The 23,454-nt window shown below is 37.9% G+C and overlaps 1 protein-coding gene across 3 annotated transcripts in view; it reads right to left on the bottom strand.

Moving 5' to 3' along the window:
* Positions 1 to 23,454, bottom strand: part of ATP8B4 (ATPase phospholipid transporting 8B4 (putative)) — a 232,935-nt gene that overhangs the window by 133,725 nt on the left and 75,756 nt on the right. For all 3 annotated transcript variants that reach the window (XM_039237152.1, XM_039237150.1, XM_039237151.1), the window contains exon 6: positions 22,117 to 22,178. In XM_039237152.1, coding sequence (XP_039093083.1) covers positions 22,117 to 22,178 — 62 coding nt within the window. The remainder of the gene's footprint in view (positions 1 to 22,116; positions 22,179 to 23,454) is intronic.

The following is a 23,454-nucleotide window of genomic DNA, read 5'->3' as shown; positions in this document are numbered from 1 at the left end:
AAGAATATTGTTAAAATGTCAATACTAACAAAAGCAATCTACATATCCAATGCAATCCCTATCAAAATGACACTAGCATTCTTCACAGAGCTAGAACAAACAATCCTACAATTTGTATGGAACCAGAAAAGACCCCGAACAGCCAAAGAAATCCTGAAAAAGAAAATCACAGCCAGAAGCTTCACAATCCCAGACTTCAAGATGTATTACAAAGCTGTAATCATCAAGACAGTATGGTACTGGCACAAGAACAGACACTCAGATCAATGGAACAGAATAGAGAACCCAGAAACGGACCTATAAATGTATGGCCAACTAATCTTTAACAAAGCAAGAAAAACTATTCAATGGAATAAAGACAGTCTCTGCAGCAATTGGTGCTGGGAAACTGGACAGCAACATGCAGAAAAATGAACCTGGACCACTTTCTTACACCATTCATAAAAATAAACTCAAAATGGATGAAGGACCTAAAGGTAAGACAGGAAGCCATCAAAATCCTTGAGGAAAAGCAGGCAAGAACCTCTTTGACCTTGGCCGCAGCTACTTCTTAACTCAACACATCTCTGGAGGCAAGGGAAACAAAAGCAAAAATGAACTATTGGGACCTCATCAAGGTAAAAACTTCTGCACAATGAAGAAAATAATCAGCAAAACTAAAAGGCAACCGAAGAAATGGGAGAAGATATTTGCGAGTAACATATCAGAGAAAGGGTTAGTATACAAAATCTATGAAGACCTTCTTAAACTCAACACCCAAAAAACAAATAATTCAGTGAATAAATGGACAAAAGACATCAAATAGACACTTCTCCAGAGAAGACATCCAGATGACCAACCAACACATGAAAAAATGCTCAACATCACTCATCATCAGGGAAATACAAATTAAAACCACAACGAGATACCACCTCACACCAGTCAGAATGGCTAAAATAAACAACTCAGGCAACAACAGATGTGGGTGAGGATGTGGAGAAAGAGGATCCTTTTGCACTGCTGGTGGGGATGCAAACTGGTGCAGCCACTCTGGAAAACAGTATGGAGTTTCCTCAAAAAATTAAAAATAGAACTACTCTACGACCCAGCAATTGCGCTACTAGGTATTTATCCAAGGGATACAGGTGTTGCTGTTTCAAAGGCACCCATGCACTCCAATGTTTATAGCAGCATTATCATCAATAGCCAAAGTAAGGAAAGACCCCAAATGTCCACTGATGGATAATGGGACAGAGAAAGCCCAAACGTCCATCGATGGATGACTGGATAAAAAAAATGTGGTGTGTCTGTGTATGTACATACATACACAATGAAGAATTACTCAGCAATCAAAAAAATAAAATTTACAACTACATGGATGCAACTAGAGTTTATTATGCTAAGCAAAATTAGCCAGAGAAAGACAAATATCATATGACTTCCCTCATATGAAGTATTTAAGGTAAAGAACAGATGATCATAAGGGAAGGGAAGCAAAAATAATATAAAAGCAAGAAAGGGGACAAAACATAAGAGACTCTTAAATACAAAGAACAAACCGAGGTTGCTGGAGGGCTGTGGGTCCGGGAATGGGCTAAATGCGTAAAGGGCATTAGGGAGGACACTTGATGGGATGAGCACTGGGTGTTATACATAGGGGATGAATCACTGGGATCTACCTCTGAAATCATTATAGCACTACATGCTAACTTGAATGTAAATTAAAAAATAAATTCAAAAAAATGAGTATCTTTCATCAGAGTTATTTTACAGAAAGAAAATTGTTAGGAATGTAGATAGCTAAGTAAAACCCAGTGTGCACACTACATCAGCAAACACCTTGAAGCAATTTCTCTGTATATAACATAGCAATGTCACTGCTTCCCACTGGAGGAATTCACTAGAAGACAAAATTTAAACTACATTCTCAAACAGAAAACATAAAAAAGTACTGTATGCCAACAATAAGCAATGAATATAAATAAGTAAGTCATTGAAAAGAGAAATCCAGTTACTAAATATTAAAAAAATAATCACCTTCAGTAGAAACCAGTGAATTTTTAAAACAGCAAGATACCTGTTTATTCTTACCCAGTTGGCCTAAATTTCCTAAAAGATAATACTCAAAGTTGCCATGATATTGTGGAAAAAACACTCATTTGTTCAAAGGGGAAGATAAATGGCCTCATATTTCCTTGAAAGTAATTTAACAATACGCATTAAGAATCTTTTTTTTAATGTTTTTTTTTTTATTAATTTCTAGGAGAGAGAGAGAGAGAGAGATAGCGTGAGCAGGGGAGGGTCAGAGAGAGAGGGAGTCACAGACTGAAACAGGCTCCAGGCTCTGAGCTGGCAGTCAGCACAGAGCCCGACGCGGGGCTCGAACCCACAAACCGTGAGATCATGACCTAAGCAAAAGTCGGACGCTTAACCAACTAAGCCACCCAGGAGCCCCAAGAATCTTTTTTAAAAGGTAATGTAGTTTCCTAGAAACATAGACTAAACAAATAGAGATGTTTATGAAATTTATGTTCAAAGATATTTCTTTGACATGTATAAAAACAGGAAAATTAGAAACAAACAATAGGGGAATAATCAATGCATCTATTATTCACTAATAAAATGTTTTCAAAACAATTTTAATGCCATATGTGAGTTAGCGTGTCAAAAAGTAGAATACAAATTATATGTGTTGCATGGGTTTTTGCATATGTGCATATTTGCAAACACCAAACAAATACAACAGCAAGGGATAATACTTTGGTCTAAAAAGTACAAATTTTTACTATTTGAGATTTCTTACATTTGTTAATGTTTATTTATTTTGAGAGAGAGAGAGATAGAGAGAGAGAGATGGAGCTCAAGCGGGGGAGGGGCAGAGAGCGAGGGGAAGAGCCTGAATCTGAAGCAGGCTCCAGGCTCTGAGCTGTCAGCACAGAGCCCCATGAGGGCCTTGAACTCATGAACTGCAAGATCATGACCCATGCCAAAGTCAGACACTTAACAGACTGAGCCATGCAGGCTCAGATTCCTACATTTTTAATTGATTAATTTTAGTTAAAGACTCAGCTTTCCAGGAAGTCTCCTCTAGCCCTAGACTGGGCTAAATACCTGTTTTCAGTACTTCCACGGCAGTCCTTAACACCTGCATCATCATACTGAAACCATCCACTTATTTATCTACCTCCTCCACAAATTGTGAATCCATACAACAAGCAATGGCACGTTAATCATCTTTGGTACACTGAAGATACTCATTATTTGGGGGAACTAAGGCAAGCCTATGCATTCTTCTTTGATTCAGAGCAGCCACATGTCTGGCTTTAAGAGCACCAGAATAATAACTCAACTTATTTCAACAAGATTGGCTCTATTGTCGAGCTCCATAAGTTTTTCTAATTCAAGTCATTGGGTTTTCAGTGTAAACAGAACACCAATATTCTCCCCTGCCCCAACCTGAGGCATGAGCTAGAGCTCCCAAACTAATCTACTATTCCTGGACCCTGAAGATCTAAGGTAAATTTGGCTTTTGATGAAGGCCCTTACTCATCCACTGCCCCATGTTCCATAAACAATACTTTTGTAAATCCCTGGAATAGCTGAGAGCTTTGGGTTGAGGATTGATATATCAAGTGATGTTTCCACTTCTCATATTCTAGAGGTAAGGGAAGATGATAAAGTCCTTCTAGTTCAATCCCTTTATTTCTCTCTACCATTACTTAAGTACCAACATCTCTAGAATTTTCTGCTCCTTACATATAGCTAGATGATGCCTTTTTGCCTGGAACAGACTCTGGTTTTCTCTATTAGGAAGATGAAAGCTTTATGCCAGAATGTTGCCTTTTTAATCAGGTTCTGGTACACATTATATATCAGTATGCTCCAGGATAAAGTTTTCCTCCTTCAAAACATTGACAGGCTGGCCTCACTCCCCACCAAGCCCTCTATGGTTTCTAGCTATCAAGAGATTTCAGGCCTTATGTTTTTATTTGTAATCTGCAAAAACATATTTAAATATGTGTGTAAGCAATCTTCTCTCTTCTGAATGTCTTTCCTAATCACAAGAGCCACCGCTGAGAATTGTATTTTGACTTGGTTAATTGGAAGATCTCATGTCAGGGATGGTGGCCAATAATTAGGTACCATTTGAATGAAACTTACATTAGTTCATCATTATCAGCACCAGATTTGAAACTGCACATCAACAAATCTGCATGCCAATTCTAAGCATATATGCTGTGGTCCTTTGTATATTTATTTGTATAAACCCTGGTGTAATTTCTATGTAAAAGACATCTAATATTCTAAAATGTCCTCTATTTAAAAGGGCCTATATTAAAAATCGTTTTCCTATCACTTAGTATCTCAACTTCAGTGTTCTTTCTTCTTTACCCCTAGAGAAAGAATGATGAAGAGAGACAGAGAAAGGATTACATTTGGAGTACAGAGGGGATAAAAAGGAGAATCTGAAGATATTTGCCGATTCCAAATGAAAGGGGGTCTCTGGTATTCTACACATAAGAAAGATTGAAAACATCTCTGTGCCTTGGCACTCCCAAGAATTGAGGCCAAAGGCAAAAAAAAAAAAAAAAAGGAAGAAAAAAGTCTTATGGAACTACTCTCTATAATGAAGGATCCAGTGAAAAACAGCAAGAAAGCCCAACAAATAAAACAGGACATATGATAGGCAATATTTCTCAAAGTGGGAGGTGATGTCACCTGATAGGGAGCAAATAAAGGAAGGTGTGACCCTTTTCTTATTTATTCTTTTCTTGCTTTCACTAGAAAATTAGTCTCTATTATTTAAAAAAAAAAATTAACCTATTTCTATCACCCAAGATCGACTATTTCCTTTTAGAAGGAAATATTAAGTGAAATAAAGCAATTCCCATTAAAATCATGTACTTAACAACTTAACTTATGGTATGTTGCTGTGACCTCAAAATCTATTTCTAATAAAGCAAGTGTTGGCAGAGCTGCATCCCCAAGGGGGATAAATATGGCTGGTCCGGCCTCAGCTGATAAAGACAGTAAACAGACTGTATGATAGAGGTCAGTAATTTCCAACAGATATCTAATAACTGAGTCTACAGAAGAAAAAAAAAAAAACCTTAGCTCTCCTCTTCTGGCAGAAAGCTTTAGTTTTTTACATTTTAAAACTATTTACAGTTCATATGGTTTCCAGACTCGCTTCCCAAAAGCGAAGGCACAATTCCCTGCCTGGGTCTATGACCTCTCCACATGTGACTTCTCAGGCAGCCAGCCAGATGAGCATTTGACTTGAAAATTAAGCCTTAAATTTAGCAGTGTGAAGAGGGAAAGTATGTCTGAACACAAATGCCTGGAAAGGGACAAGGTAACCAGATGAGGCAAACTGGGTTAACAGGATTCATTAGGCAAGCAATTCAGAAAGTCCTGCTGGAGGGAAACATCTGAAGCAGACACAAAGAAGCTCATCTCTCCTTCTCTGTCCAAGTGTCTTGGACACCTAAGACTTCTTTTTTTCTTTTTTGACATGCTACACCTGGGGGCAGCTGCAAAAAAAAAAAAAAAAAAAAAAAAAAAAAAAAAAAAAAAAAAAAAAAAAAAAAAAAAACAGAAAAACAGTAAGCATTGCTTCAAAGAGCTCTGCTAATTCAGAAATGAGGCCCAAATGAATTTAATCCTCTGTCTTTCTTTAAATGCCAGACACAGAATGGCATGTTAGGTACAGTGATGTCCAGGAGACTCCCAGTAACACTGAACACCTAACTTAAAGAAAGATTTGGTATCCAATGATCCCAAGCAGACAGCACGGTCAAGTGGCGATGACAGCAGACAATGATGGACAGAGAACATGCACTATGTGGATAACTCCCGTTGCTCCATATTAGTTGGAGGGAAGAAAGAGTGGAGCAAGAGGAGGGAAATAGCTAAAAGAAATTCTGATCTTTTAAATTATTCTTTTAATTAATTTAAATGCAGTTGGCTCATACACCATGTAATTATTGAGCAATGACTACCAGCAGGACATTGTTAAATTAGGTGATGGGAGCATACAGATTGTCTCAGGCTCGAGTAATTCACAGTAGTGTAAGAATAGAAAAACAAGTATAGCAATAGGCAACCACCCTCTCTCCATCTTTCCTGGCCCTTCTCCACTGGCTTTTCCCCCATGAAATAGACATGGATTTTGCCAGAGTTAAACCCTTCCATGTATTCACTTGGTTCTTAGGAAAAAGACCCAAACTCTTAACATGGTCTTCAAGTCCTTAAAGGTCTGGCCTCTGACTGCTCTTCTGGCCTCACAATGCTCTTCTCTGAGCCATACTCTCTGTGCTTCAGTCCCTGATAACACCATTCTCCTTTCCTCCCCAGGGCCTTTGCACAGGCTGTCCCCTCTGTTTATAGTTCTCTTTCCCATCCCAGTTGAGTTCTCAACTCAAATTTACTATTGTCTGAAGGAAACAATTCCTAAACTGCCTCATCTCTGCCCACTCCTTCCCCCCCACACAGTCCTTTCTTTGGAACCATAATCTGGGGCGCCTGGGTGGTTCAGTCGGTTAAGTGTCTCACTTTGGCTCAGGTCATGATCTCACGGTTCATGTGTTCCAGCCCTGCATCAGGCTCTGTGCTGACAGCTAGCTCAGAACCTGGAGCCTGCTTCGGATTCTGTGCCTCCCTCTCTCCCTGACCCTCCCCTGCTCATGCTGTCTCTCTCTCTCTCAGAAATAAATAAAACATTAAAAAAAAATTAGAGCCATAATCTCTTCGTTAGCAGCATTTGCCTCAGCATGTAATTATACTCTACTTAACATGATTATTTTATTAAGTCTACCTCTCCTCTCCCAGAAACTAAGCTCATGATTGCAGAGATCGTGTCTGTTTGGATTCACTCCACTTCCAGCACCTAACACAGTACCTGGCAGAAAATAAGCATCAAGAAATGTAGAAAAATAAATAAGTGAAAGATAAGGAGAACATATGCTACATACATATGGGATACTACATGCTATGACAGAGATTCACACAGGATTTGTAAGAGTATATGATCAGGGGATTAATTGTGCAGCCTCATGCTCTGAATTATCTCCTGACACTTTTCTTAATTTCTTTACAATTTCTTCAGTCTGGCATATAATATCCTCATTGTTGGAAGATCCTATAAAGTTCATCTTTTCTTTCCCCATTCCATTCTGTAACTTGCTCTCTTATACCTGACTCTTCAGCCTGTCATCACCACTACCACCTTCATCATCATCATCATTATCATTATTATTACCACAATATCCATCCATACACTTCCAACCTTTCATTTTTCTGTTAGATATTTTTATCCTGTAGAGCCGCTCGCCAGTGTCCCTTCTTTGGCTCCTCACTATCATGACAAAGCTTAAAAGGATCACAGAGTCATAGTGTTGGGGGCTGGGAGGGACCTTGAAATACCTGGCCCAACGGTACTCAAACTCCTATATGCATTAAGAATTCATGAGGAATTAGGGGCGCCTGGGTGGCTTAGTCGGTTAAGCGTCCGACTTTCGCTTAGGTCATGATCTCACGGTTCGTGGGTTTGAGCCCCGCGTCGGGCTCTGTGCTGACTGCCAGCTCAGAGCCTGGAGCCTGTTTCAGTCTGTGACTCCCTCTCTCTCTGACTCTCCCCTGCTCACACTGTCTCTCTCTCTCTCCTAGAAATAAATAAAAACATTAAAAATAAAATAAATTAAATTAAATTAAAAAAAAAGAATTCATAAGGGATTAATTTAAGATAGCACCTTTCCCTAATTCTCCTCTACTCTCCCCCTCACCCCATGAATGAATCAATTAGCTTTTCATGGATACTTCCTAAGGGCCCATTCTTCTGTTACTTCTGAGATAATGATATCCCTCCTATCATTCTCACAAAACTTGTATTAGAGTCCTCCTCCCATGTGTGCGCTCCCACGGCATCTCATGCCTTCTTTTACCATGGCACCTATTGCTATAAAAGTAGTCTGTTTATTTGTCCACTCCTTCCCCTGGACTTCAGGCTTCTTGAGGGAAGGAACATGACTCCTCATAATCCCTGTACCCTAGTATCCAGCACAGTGGCTGGTACAGAGAAGTGTTGCATAAACGTGGGTGAATGAACAGATGTGTTGAACATGGATCCCTGCCACTACTCTCGCTGCCACTATAAAACTTCTACTTCCTGTCCCTGAGGAAGCCCCAACACATGCTGACTGATGCAGATCGAACCAGATTATCTAAATAAAATGTATCCCCTGTTGCCAACATAATTCCTTCAGTCTTCACTCATATTCACGTGTTCTCCAGGAGCCCTCTCTAGCCTCAATTCCATTTTTCAATGCTGCCCTTTTCTTCTTTTCCCCTAGAACTCTCCCATACTGAATTTAACACTGGACCCTAGGCACATTTAAAATCCAAAAAAGATGTGGTACATATCTACAGTGAAGTATCACTCAGCCATAAAAAAGAATGGGATCTTGCCATTTGCAACAACATGGATGGACCTAGAGGTAATTGTGCTAAGTGAAATAAATCAGTCATACAAAGACATGATAGGATTTCACTCAAATGTGGAATTTAAGAAACAAAACAAATTAAGAAAAAAGAGACAAACTCTTAAACACAGAGAATAAACTGATGGTTGCCACAGGGAAGGTAGGGGATGGGTGAAATTGATGAACAATTTCATGTTTCATGATGAACGCTGCATAATGTATAGAATTGTTAATCATTATTAATGATTGATAATATAAACTAATTTAACACTGTATGTTAATTATACTTTAGTAAAAAAAGAATCCAATAGGTATTTATTGTGAAATAATGCTACTTCTTTTCCAAAGCTTACAGAAAGCATATTAATTATACCACATATTTTCCATTAAAAAATACTATCAACTCTCTTCACATCAGAATCTATTCTTTCCCCATCACTAGAGTCCACTTCTTTCCTTCTGTTCAGCATCACCATCTCAGTTACAGTTTTTCATTCTTCCTTATCTCTTAACTGGTACACAAACCCACTATGAAAGTTTTCTTTCCTATGTTGCTGACAATATCATTCTTCCAGCCCCCAAATATCACAGATTCTTTTGAGTCTTTGAATCTCATTTAGAGATCATTACTTTTATTTTCTATGCTCTCTTCCCCTCTTTTATTTTTTCTTCTATTATTGCATATCTAATCCTTCACAAAGATCAAGTAGAAAGGATTTTTTAAATTCCTGATATGAAATAAGAAAATATATCTTAGTTTTTGAGAATGCTACTGAAGTTTAAAGGTGGCCCAACATTCCCTTGAGTTATAGCTTCAAGGCACCATTTCCAACCAACTTTCCAAATCTACCACCTGGCATTGGTTTGCCTACAGAGCCTGTGTACTGATGAAAATTTCTGAAAGCTGGACAGTCTAATAAGAGAGTCATTTTGCCCACCCATCATGCCCATCAGTACAAACGATGAAATATGACAGTATCATGGCAATTCTAGTGATAAAGTTATTGCAACTATGTATGTATGATAACATCATATTTGAAGCAGAAATTATGTCTTATTTAACTCTGCATCCTCAGAATATAGCATTCTGCCTGACACATAATAGGCATTTAACAAACATGTACTGAGTGAAAGATCAAATATTGAACCTCTCAACTAAAAGCTAAAAATAACCGACCATTATTTTCCCAGGAGGGTTACCTGTAACGCATCACCATCAACTAGGTGGCCTAAAGCAGAAAAACTTTATTCTCTCACAGTTCTACAGGCTGGAATCCCAAATCACGGTGTCAGCAGGGCAGTACTCCTTCTGGAGGCTCTAGAAAAGGGTCTGTGCCAGTCTCTGTCCCAGCTCCTGGCAGCCTTACACGTTCCTTCACTTGGGGCTGTAAAACTCCCAGCCCTGCCTCGGTCCTCACATCAGCTTCTTTTCTGTGTATCTTTTCCCCTTCTCTTCTCTTAGGAAGACCCTTGTGGCTGGATTACCAGGACGATCTCATCTCAAGATTCTTAACTTCATTATATTTGCAAAGACCCTTTTTCTAAATAGATCACGTTCACAGGTTCCAATGGACATACGGGAGAGGGGGCACCATTCAAAGCACAACAATAGGATATAATATAATCTCAATTGTTTTTAAAATGAATATTATATACAGGAATAGACAGGAAAAGGCAAAGATGGAGGAGGAAAGGAAGACGGTAAAACGCCTTCCCATGCACACACTAAGCTTGCTCTAATCTGGGTGATGAAATCAAGAGTAGTTTCTATATTTTATTTATACTCTTAAGTTTTCTTAATTTTATACCCACAATATACAGATGATATACCTATCCAAAATGCATAGAAGAAATTAAACCATTGAGATCATCTCAGGGAATCTAAAGCAAAATGTCCCTAGAGTAGAAATGTATGTCTAGCTAATAAATGGTAAGTAGTCAAGTAACAATGTTATTCAAAATATTTGTTTGGTTTGGTATAGACAACCTGTGAGCTCTGTCAGAAACCAAATTTATTCACTATAACACTATGCTTTCATTTAGCTTTCAGATTTTAAGATTTTTAAGAAAACTTTTAACATTATTCTTTAGAGACAGAAAGAGACAGAGCACGAGAAGGAGAGGGGCAGAGAAAAAGGGAGACACGGAATCGAAAGCAGGCTCCAGGCTCTGGGCTGTCAGCACAGAGTTGGACGTGGCGTTTGAACCCATGAACTGTGACATCTTGACCTGAGCCAAAGTCAGACACTTAACCGACTGAGCCATCCAGGCACCCCTCAAATTTTAAGATCTTAACAAAGCTTTACCTTATTAATGTTCTAACAATTCGAAGGCCTGTGTGGCTTAGGTTTGGGTGTGTTTTTTCAGTAGAAATCCTATGACAACTGAGAAGAAATGCATAAACCTTTTTTTTTTTTTTAATAAGAGAGAATCATGTGTTACATAGAGTTTGGTTTATTTTTTACTTTCATTATTATCTAGGATAAGTGAATCCTAGTTACAAGAAGAGTCTGCTATTTTGGTAAGCAGCTGTAACAGGTTTGAGTTCAGAAGAGCCAAGGAAAAACCAAACTATTTTGAGTAATACCAAGACGATAGATATGAGGGGCCCCAGACACTGAGAGAAGAGACAGCCAACAACACTGAACGGGGTGGAGGAGAGATTACAAAGCCCAGCAGCAGAGAAAGAGAACTGGAGAAAGAAAATGTTGAAATAGGATTTCACACTGTTTGCTGTGGGGTATGTAAAATAAACCTGCTAACTTATATCCCCCCCACACTCAAATCTTCAGTCAACTCTACCTCGTTCTCTAATGCTTTATGGGGAGGGGGTGTCTTTGAGGGAGCTTTAAGAGAAGGAAAATGGAGCAGCTAACATCTGGGTTATATCAACTTTAAAAAGAAATTAGGAGATGTCACTGAAAAGTCCATGTGCAGAGTTTTGAAAGTGTTATAATTTCCTATTATTTCAAGATGATCCTCATTTGGGGAAATGGTCACCATTTAGAAATCCACCACTTTAAAAAATTATGTTCAGGCAATATAGTAACTGATTACAATGGAAGATCATTTATAAGAACTATAACAATGTGACAGCTCACATACAGAAACCAGCCCATTGGAAAATGGATCTTTCCACCTGCAGAGCTGACAGGTAGAAACTGCCCAAGAAATTATCAATCCAAGACAAGAAACTGAAATTTATTGAGGATGAAACTATTTTTGAAACACTTGTACTGTGCATTAGTAGCATGAGCTAAAAATTAATTTTTGAATCATTTCCACGGAGTCCAAAAATTACCAAGACTCTCCTATTTAGCTTGCTTTTGAATTCACTGTTATTTAAGCCCACAATCGCATACTTTATTAACATTGTTTAAAAAAAAAAGAATCAAGATTTTCACCTCAAATTTTCCTTTTAAATATATGGGTCTTCAGATAGACCCTAAACAGCTGTCCCCTAGACCTAATGGTACCATCATCGCATATAAAGTATCTGGATGAGCTGGAGATAAACTCAGTTTATATTCTGCCTGTGTTGAACCAGAGAAGTCTCCATTCTGATTGCAAGCCTGTATAAATCCAGATAAAGAAAAGATAACTGAGTGCAAAGTTATTGGTCCTCCCATTTGATCCACAGAACTCCAAGCCCACAAATATTCCTACTCTCCCCTTACAAGAAGCCCCCAGACACACTAACTGTGCGTCAGCTTCAGGCTCATTAAATTCAATGACCTTTGGTACTTTTCACTGCAGGTGCTCAAGGAGAAAAAGAAAGCATATTTAGTAAGAATAATAATCTACTCTTACCCAAGACTGACATTTAGAATCAAATCTAGCGGAGGGGAATACCATACACCAAGCCTCCCTCTCCTAAGTTTTTTCCAGGAATTCAGCAGCAAATGATAGATTTTTTTTTTTTACCGTATGTCCATATACCTTTAACCTGGCAGGACAAGGAAGACGGGAGAGCTCCTTCACAGCTGCCTGAAGGATCTGCTACCACACTTCTGAACCACCGCCCAAATTTCCCTCTAGGAGCTCTGCAGTTCAGACCTGATGCATATATATAATATATGAGTGTTATATAGCTAGCAATGGTCATAGAAGACTTAAACTGTTTTAAATTATTGTTGTTTGTGGATTTACATGTGTCACTAATACTTTTTTTTTATTTTTTTTTAACATTTTATTTATTTCTAGGAGAGAGAGAGAGAGAGAGAGAGAGAGCGTGAGCAGGGGAGGGTCAGAGAGAGAGGGAGTCACAGACTGAAACAGGCTCCAGGCTCTGAGCTGGCAGTCTGCACAGAGCCCGACGCGGGGCTTGAACCCACGAACCGCGAGATCATGACCTAAGCAAAAGTCAGACGCTTAACCGACTAAGCCACCCAGGCGCCCCCACTAATACATTTTTTAAAGCAGAACATTTTGTGGGGGTTTTTTTTCATGGTGTGCTATGATTAAGAAGAGATAAACTTGGAACTTAGGTGGAGATGGTTTGACAGCCACCCACTCAGGAAGCCATCATGTTTGATGTTACTGAAACCTCCCAGGGTTCAGTCAATTGCTCAACCCAGTCCTACTCACACTTAAATCCAGGATTCTCTGATAAAGGTTGTCATCAGTGAACTGAGTAACAGTGTTTCAAGTTTTCACTGCCTCACATAGGAAATGATGTGTTCATGTAATCATCCTAGGTTAGTTTTATAAAATATTGCAAAAACTCAGTCTTATAGAAAAGGGATCAATTCAGAAAAGTTTCCAAACATAAGAAAAAAGATGAATAAGTTTGATGGAAATTGGTCTATAAAAGAGCCTGAAAGATTTAAGCAAAATTTACTGATGCTCAGGAAAGTAAAAATGAAACATGTTATACAGAAAGCTGATGGTCAGAAGCCATTTAAAATCTAGAGGTGTCAAGGAAACATCCAGACTCAAAGCATAACTGCATTGCAGTATCTGAACTCACATTGCTCTAATGCAAAAGTGTTAAGTTCAGAAGATGTCAGGGAAATTAAATATTAAGAAAAATGACACGACTCTATTTGTTTATAGTGACACAAATCACAATGCTGGCAGCCTGAGAGATCACACAGAGAATCTGGGACTGAGAATCAATCAGGAGACCAGGCTTATAGCACAGGTTTCATTTCCTTCTCTGCTCAGTTCTCTCACACATATCTAAAGGTGTTGTACAAAGCAGTGTCATCCAGTAGAAATAGAAGGCCAGCCAAAAATATGAACCACATAAGTAATTTTAAATTTTCTAGTAGCCACATCCCAAAAAAGTTTTTTAAACTGAGAACTCTCCTCCTAAGGTCAGAAACAAGATAAGGATGTCGATTCTTACCATTTTTATTCCGCATAGTACTACAAATCCTAACCACAGCAGTCTGACAACAAAAAATGAACAAAAGGCATCTGAAATGGTAAGGAAGAAATTCAACCTCCACTATTTGCAGGTTGCAGGATCCTATATGTAGAAACCCCTAAACACTCCACCAGAAAACTATTAGAACTGATAAATGAATTTAGTAAAGTCACAGGATACAAAATCACTGTACAGAAATCTGTTGCATTCTAATACACTAATAATGAAGCAACATAAAGAGAAATAAGAAAACAGTCCCATTTATAATTGCACCAAAATAATAAAATACCTCAGAATAATAAAATACGTAGGAAGGTAAAGATCTATACTCTGAAAAGTATAAAACACTGATGAAATTGAAGAGGACACAAGCAAATGGAAAGACATATGTTCATGGGTTGGAAGAACAAATGTTAAAATGTCCATACTACCCAAAGCAATCTACAGATTTAATGCAATCCCTATCAAAATATCAACAGCATTTTCCACAGAACTAGCACAATCCTAAAATTTGTATGGAACTGCAAAAGACCCAAAATAGCCAAAGCAATCTTGAAAAAGAAAAATAAAACTGGAGGTATTACAATGCCAGACTTCAAGTTATCTTACAAAGCTCTTGTAATCAAAGTAGTAAGGTACTGGTACAGTAATAGACATATAGATCAACGGAACAGTACGGAGAGCTCGGAAATAAACCCCTAATTATATGGTCAATTAGTTGACAAAGGAGGCCAGAATATGCAATAGGAAAAAGACAGTCTCTAACAAATGGTAATGGGAAAACTGGACAGCTACATGCAAAAAAATGAAACTGAACCACTTTCTGACACCATTCACCAAAATAAACTCAAAATGGATGAAAGACCTAAGAGTGAGGCCTGAAACCATAAAAATTCTATAAGAGAGCACAAGCAGTAATTTCTCCAAAATCAGTATAACATTTTTCTAGATATGTCTCCTAAAGCAAAGGAAACAAAAGCAAAAATTAACTACTTGAAGTATATCAAAATAAAAAGCTCTGTACAGCAAAGGAAAGAATCAACAAAACTAAAAACAGCCTACTGAATGGGAGAAAATACTTGCAAATGATACATCAGATAAAAGGTTAGTATCCAAAATATACGAAGAACTTCTACAACTCAACACACACACACACACACACAATCCAATCAAAAATGGGCAGAAGATACAAGGAGACATTTCTCCAAAGAAGACATCCAGATGGCCAACAGGCACACAAAAAGATGTTCAACATCATTCGTCACCAGGGAAATGCTAATCAAAACCACAATGAGATATCACCTCATGCCAGTCAGAATGGCTAAAATCAAAACCACAAGAAACAACAGTTGTTGGATGTGGAGGAAAAGGACCTCCCCTGCACTGTTGGTGGGAATGCAAACTGGTATAGCCACTGTGGAAGACAGCACAGAGGTTCCTCAAAAAATTAAATATAGGGGCACCTAGGTGGCTAAGTCAGTTAAGTGTCTGACTTCAGCTCAGCTTATGATCTCATGGTTTGTGGGTTCAAGCCCTGTGTTGGGCTCTGTGCTAACAGCTCAGAGCCTAGAGCCTGCTTCAGATTCTATGTCTCTCTCACTCTCTCTCTCTGCCCCTCCCCTGCTGACATTCTATTTGTCTGTCTGTCTCTCTCTCTCTCTCAAAAATAAACATTAAAGAAAATGTTTAAAAAATTAAAAATAGAACTACTCTACAATCCAGTAATCACACTACTGAGTATTTACCCAAAGGACACAAAAACAGTAATTCTAAATGGCATATGTACCCATATGTTTATTGTAGCATTATTTACAAGAGCCAAATTATGTAAGAGCCCAAGTGTTCATCAATAGATGAATGGATAAAGAATAATATATATATATGTACATAAATACAATCGAATATTACTCAGCCATAAAAAAGAATGAAATCTTGCCATTTGCAACACCATAGATGGATCTAGAATATAATGCTAAGTAAAATAAGCCATTAAGAGAAAGACAAATGTCATATTACTTCACTAATATGTGGAATTTAAAAGAAAACAAATGAACAAAGAAAGAGAGAAACCAAAAAAAAAAAGAAAGTTAGACCCTTAACTGCAGAGAACAAACATATAGTTTACCAGAGGGGAGGTGAATGGGAGGATAAAATAGATAAAGGAGATTAAGAGTACACTCATCTTGATCAACACTGGGTGTTGTATGGAAGTGTTGAATCAGTATATTATATACCTGAAAGTAATATAACATTGTTAACTACATTGAAGTTAAAATAAAAAATAAAATAAAAATAAAAAAATTTAAAAATAGGTAAATTTAATTTAACATATTTAAATTAACCAACACATATATGATATTATTTCAAAATGGAACTAATATAAAAATTATTTTTTAAGTTCTTTATTTATTTTGAGAAAGAGAGTGGTTGAATGAGTCAGGGAGGGGCAGAGAGAGAGAGAGAGAGAGAGAAAGAGAATCCCAAGCAGGCTCCACACTGTCAGTACAGAGCCCAATGTGGGGCTCCAACTCATGAACTGTGGAATCATGACCTGAGCCGAAGTCAGACGCTTTACAATGTAAAAAATTACTAATGACATATTTTATATTCTCTTTTTGTTACTAAGTCTTCAAAATCTGGTATATACTTTATACTTAACAGCACATCTTAATTTGGACCTGCCACACTGCCAATGTTCAGTAGCTACATGTGGATGTGGCTAGTGGCTCCCTAATTGGGTAGCAGTAAATCTCTGCACTCCTTAGCTTGTCTAAAATCCATATGACTAGAAACACTGATGGGACAGAACAACAAAAATTGGAAGTTACATATATATGTGAAAGTGAGAAAAAGATTCCCCAGAGAGGACAAAACATACAATGGGAAAAGAAAAAAAATGTGAAAAATTAAAATTTGAATTTTTTAAATAGTTTATTGTCAAGTTGGTCTCCATATAATACCCAGCGCTCATCCCAACAAGTGCCCTCCTTCATGCCCATCACCCCCTTCACCTCCCCCTCACCCCCGTCAGCCCTCAGTTTGTTCTCGGCATTCAAGAGTCTCTCATGGTTTGCCTCCCTCCCTCTCCCCAACTATTTACCCCTTCTCCCCCACAGTCCTCCGTTAAGTTCCTCCTAATCCACCTATACGTGCAAACATATGGTATCTGTCTTTCTCTGCCTGACTTTCACTCAGCATAATACCCTCAAGGTCCATTGATGTTGCTACACATGGCCAGATTTCATTCTTTCTCATTGCCATGTAGTATTCCATGGTATAGATAAACCACATCTTCTTGATCCATTCCTCAGTTGATGGACACTTAGCCTCTTTCCATGATTTGGCTAATGTTGAGAGTGCTGCTATGAACATGGGGTACATGTCCCCTATGCATCAGCACTCCTGTATCCCTTGGATAAATTCCTAGCAGTGCTATTGCTGGATCATAGGGGAGTTCTATTGTTAATTTTTTGAGGAACCTCCACACTGTTTTCCAGAGGGGCTGCACCAGTTTACATTCCCACCAACAGTGTAGGAAGGTGCCCATAAAATTTGAATTTCTAAAGGAAAGAAAACCAATGCAAAGTAATTGATTGGCCAAGTGTTTGACTAAAAATGTGAGCTTTACTAGAAAAAAAAGTAAATAAGCACTACAGAATTTATATTCTGTAAATAAGCATTTATAATATTTCTTTGTATGGATATTTATTATGTGGAAAAACCATGCTTACCATTCTCAAAATTAATGGAATTCCCTTCCTTGGATGTCTTTTCAAATTAGACAAAGACACAGATTCATATACAGACATAGCAATGGAATTGCTCAGAAGTTCTCAACTCTATCTGCATAGAATCATCATGGAAACTTAAAAACACACCAGGGTATCATCTCCAAAACCCTCATTTAATTATTCTGGGGTTGATGGGGCACTGATGCAATATACAGCCCATGTTGAGGGGCACCAGGTAGGATAACCTCTGCAGGAACCATCACACTCCCTCTTATTGTCCCCCACCTGCCCAGGTGCTCCCATAGTGGTCAAGGATGGTAGCACAATTTGAGACGTCCTCTCAAGAAACATTAAGACAGCTATTGGTATTCATACATGTCATCAGCAAATGGTACAGTAGTCCCCCCCCCCCTTATCTGCAGGGGAAACATTCAAAGACCCCTAGTAGATGCTCAAAACCACAGATAGTACCGAACTCTATATCTTTTTCCTATACATACATGCCTATGATAAAGTTTAATTTATAAATTAGACACAGTAAGAGATTAGTAACAGTAACTAATAATAAAATAGAACAAATCTAACAATATACTTAATTAAAGCTATGTGAATATGATCTCTCTCTCTCTCAAAATGTCCTATTATACTACACTCACCTTTCTAGTAATGACGTGGGATGATAAAATGCCCACATGAGGAGATGAAGGGAGATGAATGATGCAGGCACTGTGATGTAGCACTAGGCTACTACTGACCTTCTACTGATATATCAGAAATTGGATCACCTGTTTCCAGAACATGGTTGAGCATGCGTAACCAAAACCATGGAAAGCTCAAGGGCAGAGAAAGGAGGGCTACTATATTTTAGGCTAATACAACACAGATTTCTTAAGCACTTTTAAGGGATTGAAGATACAGAAGATTGGTCCTGATTTTAAAAGACTATGAGTAACAACATCAAAAAAAAGTGAAATTGAAAAGGAAGTTTATAAAAGGAAGGGTTTTATCACTGTAATTATTTTGTGACTTGGGTTTACTGTGCTTAGCATTACAACTTAAACAATGCTAAGAATGTTAGATGAGTAATGTATGTAATACAATATATATTACATACAACCTACATATATATTATGTAATTATGTTATATTCCTATAATTGTATACAAAGACCTTAAAATACAAAATAAATAGTGAAGACACAATCATCCACAAAATCCACACTTAAACACCACTTCATGAATGGGGAGAAGTCTAATTTAGGCTCTTACTTGCCCTGGGACCCTGGACAAGTCACTCCTTCTCAGGGTTAATCACTTCATCTCTAAAATGGAGCACTGTTACCCACGCTTTGGTGTTTTTGTTTTTTTTTATGAAAGTTAAACTTGGAAGCACTGGAACCCACATGGGGTAGATGTTCAATAAATATGTATTGAATCTGAATGTACCTGCCCAACTTTCCCACTTCTAAGTGCAGCAGAAGGAAGCACAGAAGGAAAATAAACTGCTCAAAGTCACACAGTGGTCACTTACGTGAACCCAGGTTTCTTGATGGGTGTTTTCTTCCTACCTCCTTCCCCTTAAAAATCTCTATGCTGAGGCTAACCATGCCTCCCCTCTTTCCAAGACAAGCCAATGATGGCTCCTGCCCTAGTGTGAAGACTGCAAGTCCAAGACCTATCACAGTCCCTCACCTGCCCAGTTGCTTCCACAGTGGTTAAAGACGTTGGCACAGCTTGTGACGTCCTCTCGAGAAACATAAAGATAGCTATTGGTATTCATACATGCCATCAGCAAATGGTACAGTAGTCCAAGACCTTCTGCCAGCAGCACACAAAGGAAGCCACAAGCACCTGGCAATACACCCCACTGTGACTCTCACCTCCAGCAACACTTGGACTCCCTGATCCTCTCTAGGCATCTTTATTCCTGGATCACAACCCACATGTACCAAGGACAGACCCAAAAGCACTTTCCTAATATTTCCCATTAATACTGCAAGGGGATCTAGTATGCGTTAACCACGGTCTCATATCAGGTTCCCTAGAAGTGGATCCTGAAATAAGAATTCACATGCAAGTGGCTCATTAGGAAAGTACTTCCAGGAGAAACTGGTAAGGGATATGAGAAGCAACACAGGGAAAGGGAAAAAGCCAAATAGGGTGTGACTGCATGAAAGTCCCATCCTCTGTCTGATCTCAAGGAGTGCTTGAGAATACAAATTAATAATAATTAATACAAATTAACCTCTGAGCTTGTCTGACTGAGGCAGTTGGGCTGTTCTTTCACACTCCTTCACCCATCAGTCACTGACTCCAGCAGCTCAAGGGCAATGTGCTGGAAGAAAACAGCAGGCGCAAGCACTTACAAGGGACACACACAGAAGCTGGGGATGAGCACAGAACACAGTAAGGGTCTGTGCAGAGCCCCAACAGCATCCTCTACAACCACCGGCTCCAAGGAAGGACTTAAAGCTTGACTGTCTCAGATCTGAGCCCATTTGATCTTTCCATCCTTTCAAAACCCAGAAAGTGGAAAGTCAGTCTCTGTAGCCTGAGCACACTGTGCAAAGACCACCACCCCAGCTACTGGAATTGGCCAGTGATGGAACTCAGCAAAATTAGACCAATCAAGCTACTCTGGCACATTGCTCTCTCAGCAAGAATACTTGTTACCGCTCAGTTTGAAAATTCAATAGACATTGTGCTAGGTTCAAGGTACACAGAGTGATCAAGAGATGACCCCTGCCCTAGAGGAATTCACAGCAATGGGTAATCTTATAAATGGAAAATCTTGCCTGATTTTCTACTAAATACTAAAGAACACTCCATACTCAATGATATGTGTTTCTCTCTTCAATTTTACAGGATCAGCAACAATACATACCAAAACATCACACCATATTGAACTACAAAGAGATGCTACTTCATAAGAAATTAAAGGAAAGCTAAATGAAACCACAAGAAAGTAACACTACTTCTAACAATAATGATAATGATAACATGTGTGGGAGACATACAATCATCGAGTTTCTGAAGAGTTAAGTTCCTACATAAATCCCTTGGCCTCCAATTAATGCCCCAATATCTATCACTGCCCAGGTACTGCCATAGGATTTAACTGGTAATTTGGGGGACATTAAAGATATGCTAGGGCCATTATTTCAAATTATTATGTAACTGTACATATTTTAAACATGCTTTATAGGAGACGATACTTCAAAGGAGTAACACGTATTATCCTGGGGAATTAGTCAGGTTATATTGTCAGATCTAATATCCAGTTAGAACTGCAAGACTTGAGAAAGTCAAGATATGCAACAGTGGCTCAAGGCCACAAACTGCATTAGCTTACAAAGACTCACCACCTCTTAAGAATTAATCTCTAGACCACAGAATTGTTTAGGGTCAGTACTAAACTCATATATAAAGTCTCTCATAATGCAAAACCCAGGCTTTTAAACACCATGCTGTAGTGGCAACAATTCAAAACCTGCTAACATTGGAAACGAACCACATGGTTCCAGGCGTCTCTATGGCTTATCCATGTCACACCAAAATCATACCTTCAGTGGCTGTCTCTAACCACTGTAATTTTATACTAACGTAGTTTTCCTTCATTGTACATTAACACTATGTTCTAAAACAAGCAAATATAGAAAAAGTATATGTATTCATTATGTTACTAGTGATCAGTCAATATTTTAGTTATGGGAAGAGATTTACTTCAATCCTACCAATTATTGTCTAGATCATACCTAGTTCCTCTGGATATCTTAATCATTTCTTGGAATCTCCCATCTCACATGATTAATTCATTTTATGATATTCCTTTTAAAAAAATGTCTTCACAGTATCCAAGTGATTCAAAAGCATTGGCAGATGTGACTGACAACCAGAATGAAGTATATTATAACAAGCTTACTTTGTCACATGTTGTTTTTAGCAAAAAAGGGGGAGACAAACAGGAAGAAATCATGGAATGAAGATTTGACATTTTGCTAAGTTTTCTGGAGCTGTTTTTGCCATTATTACTGTGTAATACATATTTTAAAGCATTTCAAATTCAAGAACCATTCCCATAAATACTTATCAATTTAAAAGGAATGAAAATCTCTTTTATAGTGAGGAACCCATGCTCAATTTAACTATCAAGTAAATGCAAGATTCATTTAAAACTATTATGTGTCAAAGTCTCTCTAGCAATATTCTCCAGAAATTACCAAATTAAATAATTCAACTACTTATAAAACATCTACTACATACAAAACATTAGATAGGTGTCAAGTCTAAGTAGTATTAGATCAAGAAATGAAATTATACTTATGAGTCTGTGTTCCACAAAACACACTCCATAGGGATTTAATGTTGAATAGTTAGTACAAGCATTGGCTGAACATTAAAAATAAGGCATGAAGATAAAATGGACTTTCACTGCAGTTTTTAATAAATTGAAAGGGAAAAGTAACATATACTTAATTAAAAGAGAAAGCCATCAATTGTCAAGATCATTTTGGGGTCCCAGAAATCTTAAAAATAACCCAAAAATGTATTTCTTACTTGCTGTCTATGAGCACTTCAGATAGCCGATTATTCACTTGATTATCACTCTTATGGCGAAACTGAAAGTCAAATGTTTGTGGAAAAAACACATTAAATCTTACTTTGTAAGCACAAATAGGAACATTGAAAATACTTTTGAGTTCATCTGTTTGTAAAATATTACCATCAATCCAAACTTAGCACTATTTATGCTTACCAGGAACCCAGCTCCATGTGTTCTAAATCTGAATCAATATCCTTCTCATTAACTCTTACCTGGATGTTACCAATGGAACAAGTCTACCCACATGCTCTTCTAATTCCCACACATTTTTAGGTGCTTTTAAGAAGACAATATGCCCTTTACTCTGTCACATGGTTCCAGAGAAACTATACATTTTGAAGTCTTCAATAAGCAATAGAAGCTTCCATTTTTCTTACATATGTGCTCAATACTTTATTGGAACATCAATCATTCTGTTTTATGATTTCTTTGAAGCCAAGAAATTACTTATAATAACATGTATTTTTACTCTCCAGAAATTCTAATTGTTAACAATAATCTTATGAAATACTGAGCATTTAGAACAAAACTCAAAATACTGAACAACATTTGGTATGGATTTGTTTTTTATGCCCAAGTGATACTATTTCTTATTTTATATTCCAGTAATGTAAACATCTTATATTGCTTAGAGGAATCCAAATATTATGAGCCCTCTACTAAACTCATAAACTAGAAGCCATTCAGATAAGACTATCATCAAGACGAGTGCTTTTTCATTAAAAAAATTCAAAGTATTGTATCAATATGTTTAACAATATAAAATGCTTCAACCAGCGCTTCTCTTTTTCAGGATCTTTCCCAAACCCATTCCAATCTATTCTGCTATGCCCAGTGCATGCAATTACACTAATTTCCAGGTATAAGTTACTGTATATTATCAGGAAAACTAAGATATTTAACATCTGTTAACATGAAAAGATTTATAAAATCAGTAGAAGAGTAAATTAAGTCATCCATCATTGGCATGCAAAACTCTCCTTACCAACAGAACAGTAAAAATATTATTTTGTCTGAGGATATCACTTAATGAGGGTGCTGGATATTCGGTGTTTGGTCCTCTGTATCCACACCCCATCCTTCTCCACTCTGCCCTCTGTCATGGAAAGCTGACCTATAAGAACCTTACCCTGCGGCTCCTGGTTGGGTTTGGCCAAAGAGTGATTCTGGCAGAAGATCAGAGTAGCCAGAGGAGAGTGAAAAGGGGTATTTTTCCCCCTGGCCTCATTCAAGCTGAGTAGGCAGTAATTCCCTCCTCTACAGATAGCCACAGCTGCCATGAGCAGCCCTCA

Source organism: Hyaena hyaena, unplaced genomic scaffold (assembly GCF_003009895.1).
Source record: "Hyaena hyaena isolate Hyena2069 unplaced genomic scaffold, ASM300989v1 scaffold_120, whole genome shotgun sequence".
In the NCBI taxonomy this organism is placed as follows: domain Eukaryota; kingdom Metazoa; phylum Chordata; class Mammalia; order Carnivora; family Hyaenidae; genus Hyaena; species Hyaena hyaena.
The sequence above is the reverse complement of the archived record's forward strand: the minus strand, read 5'-3'. Positions and strand labels throughout refer to the sequence as shown.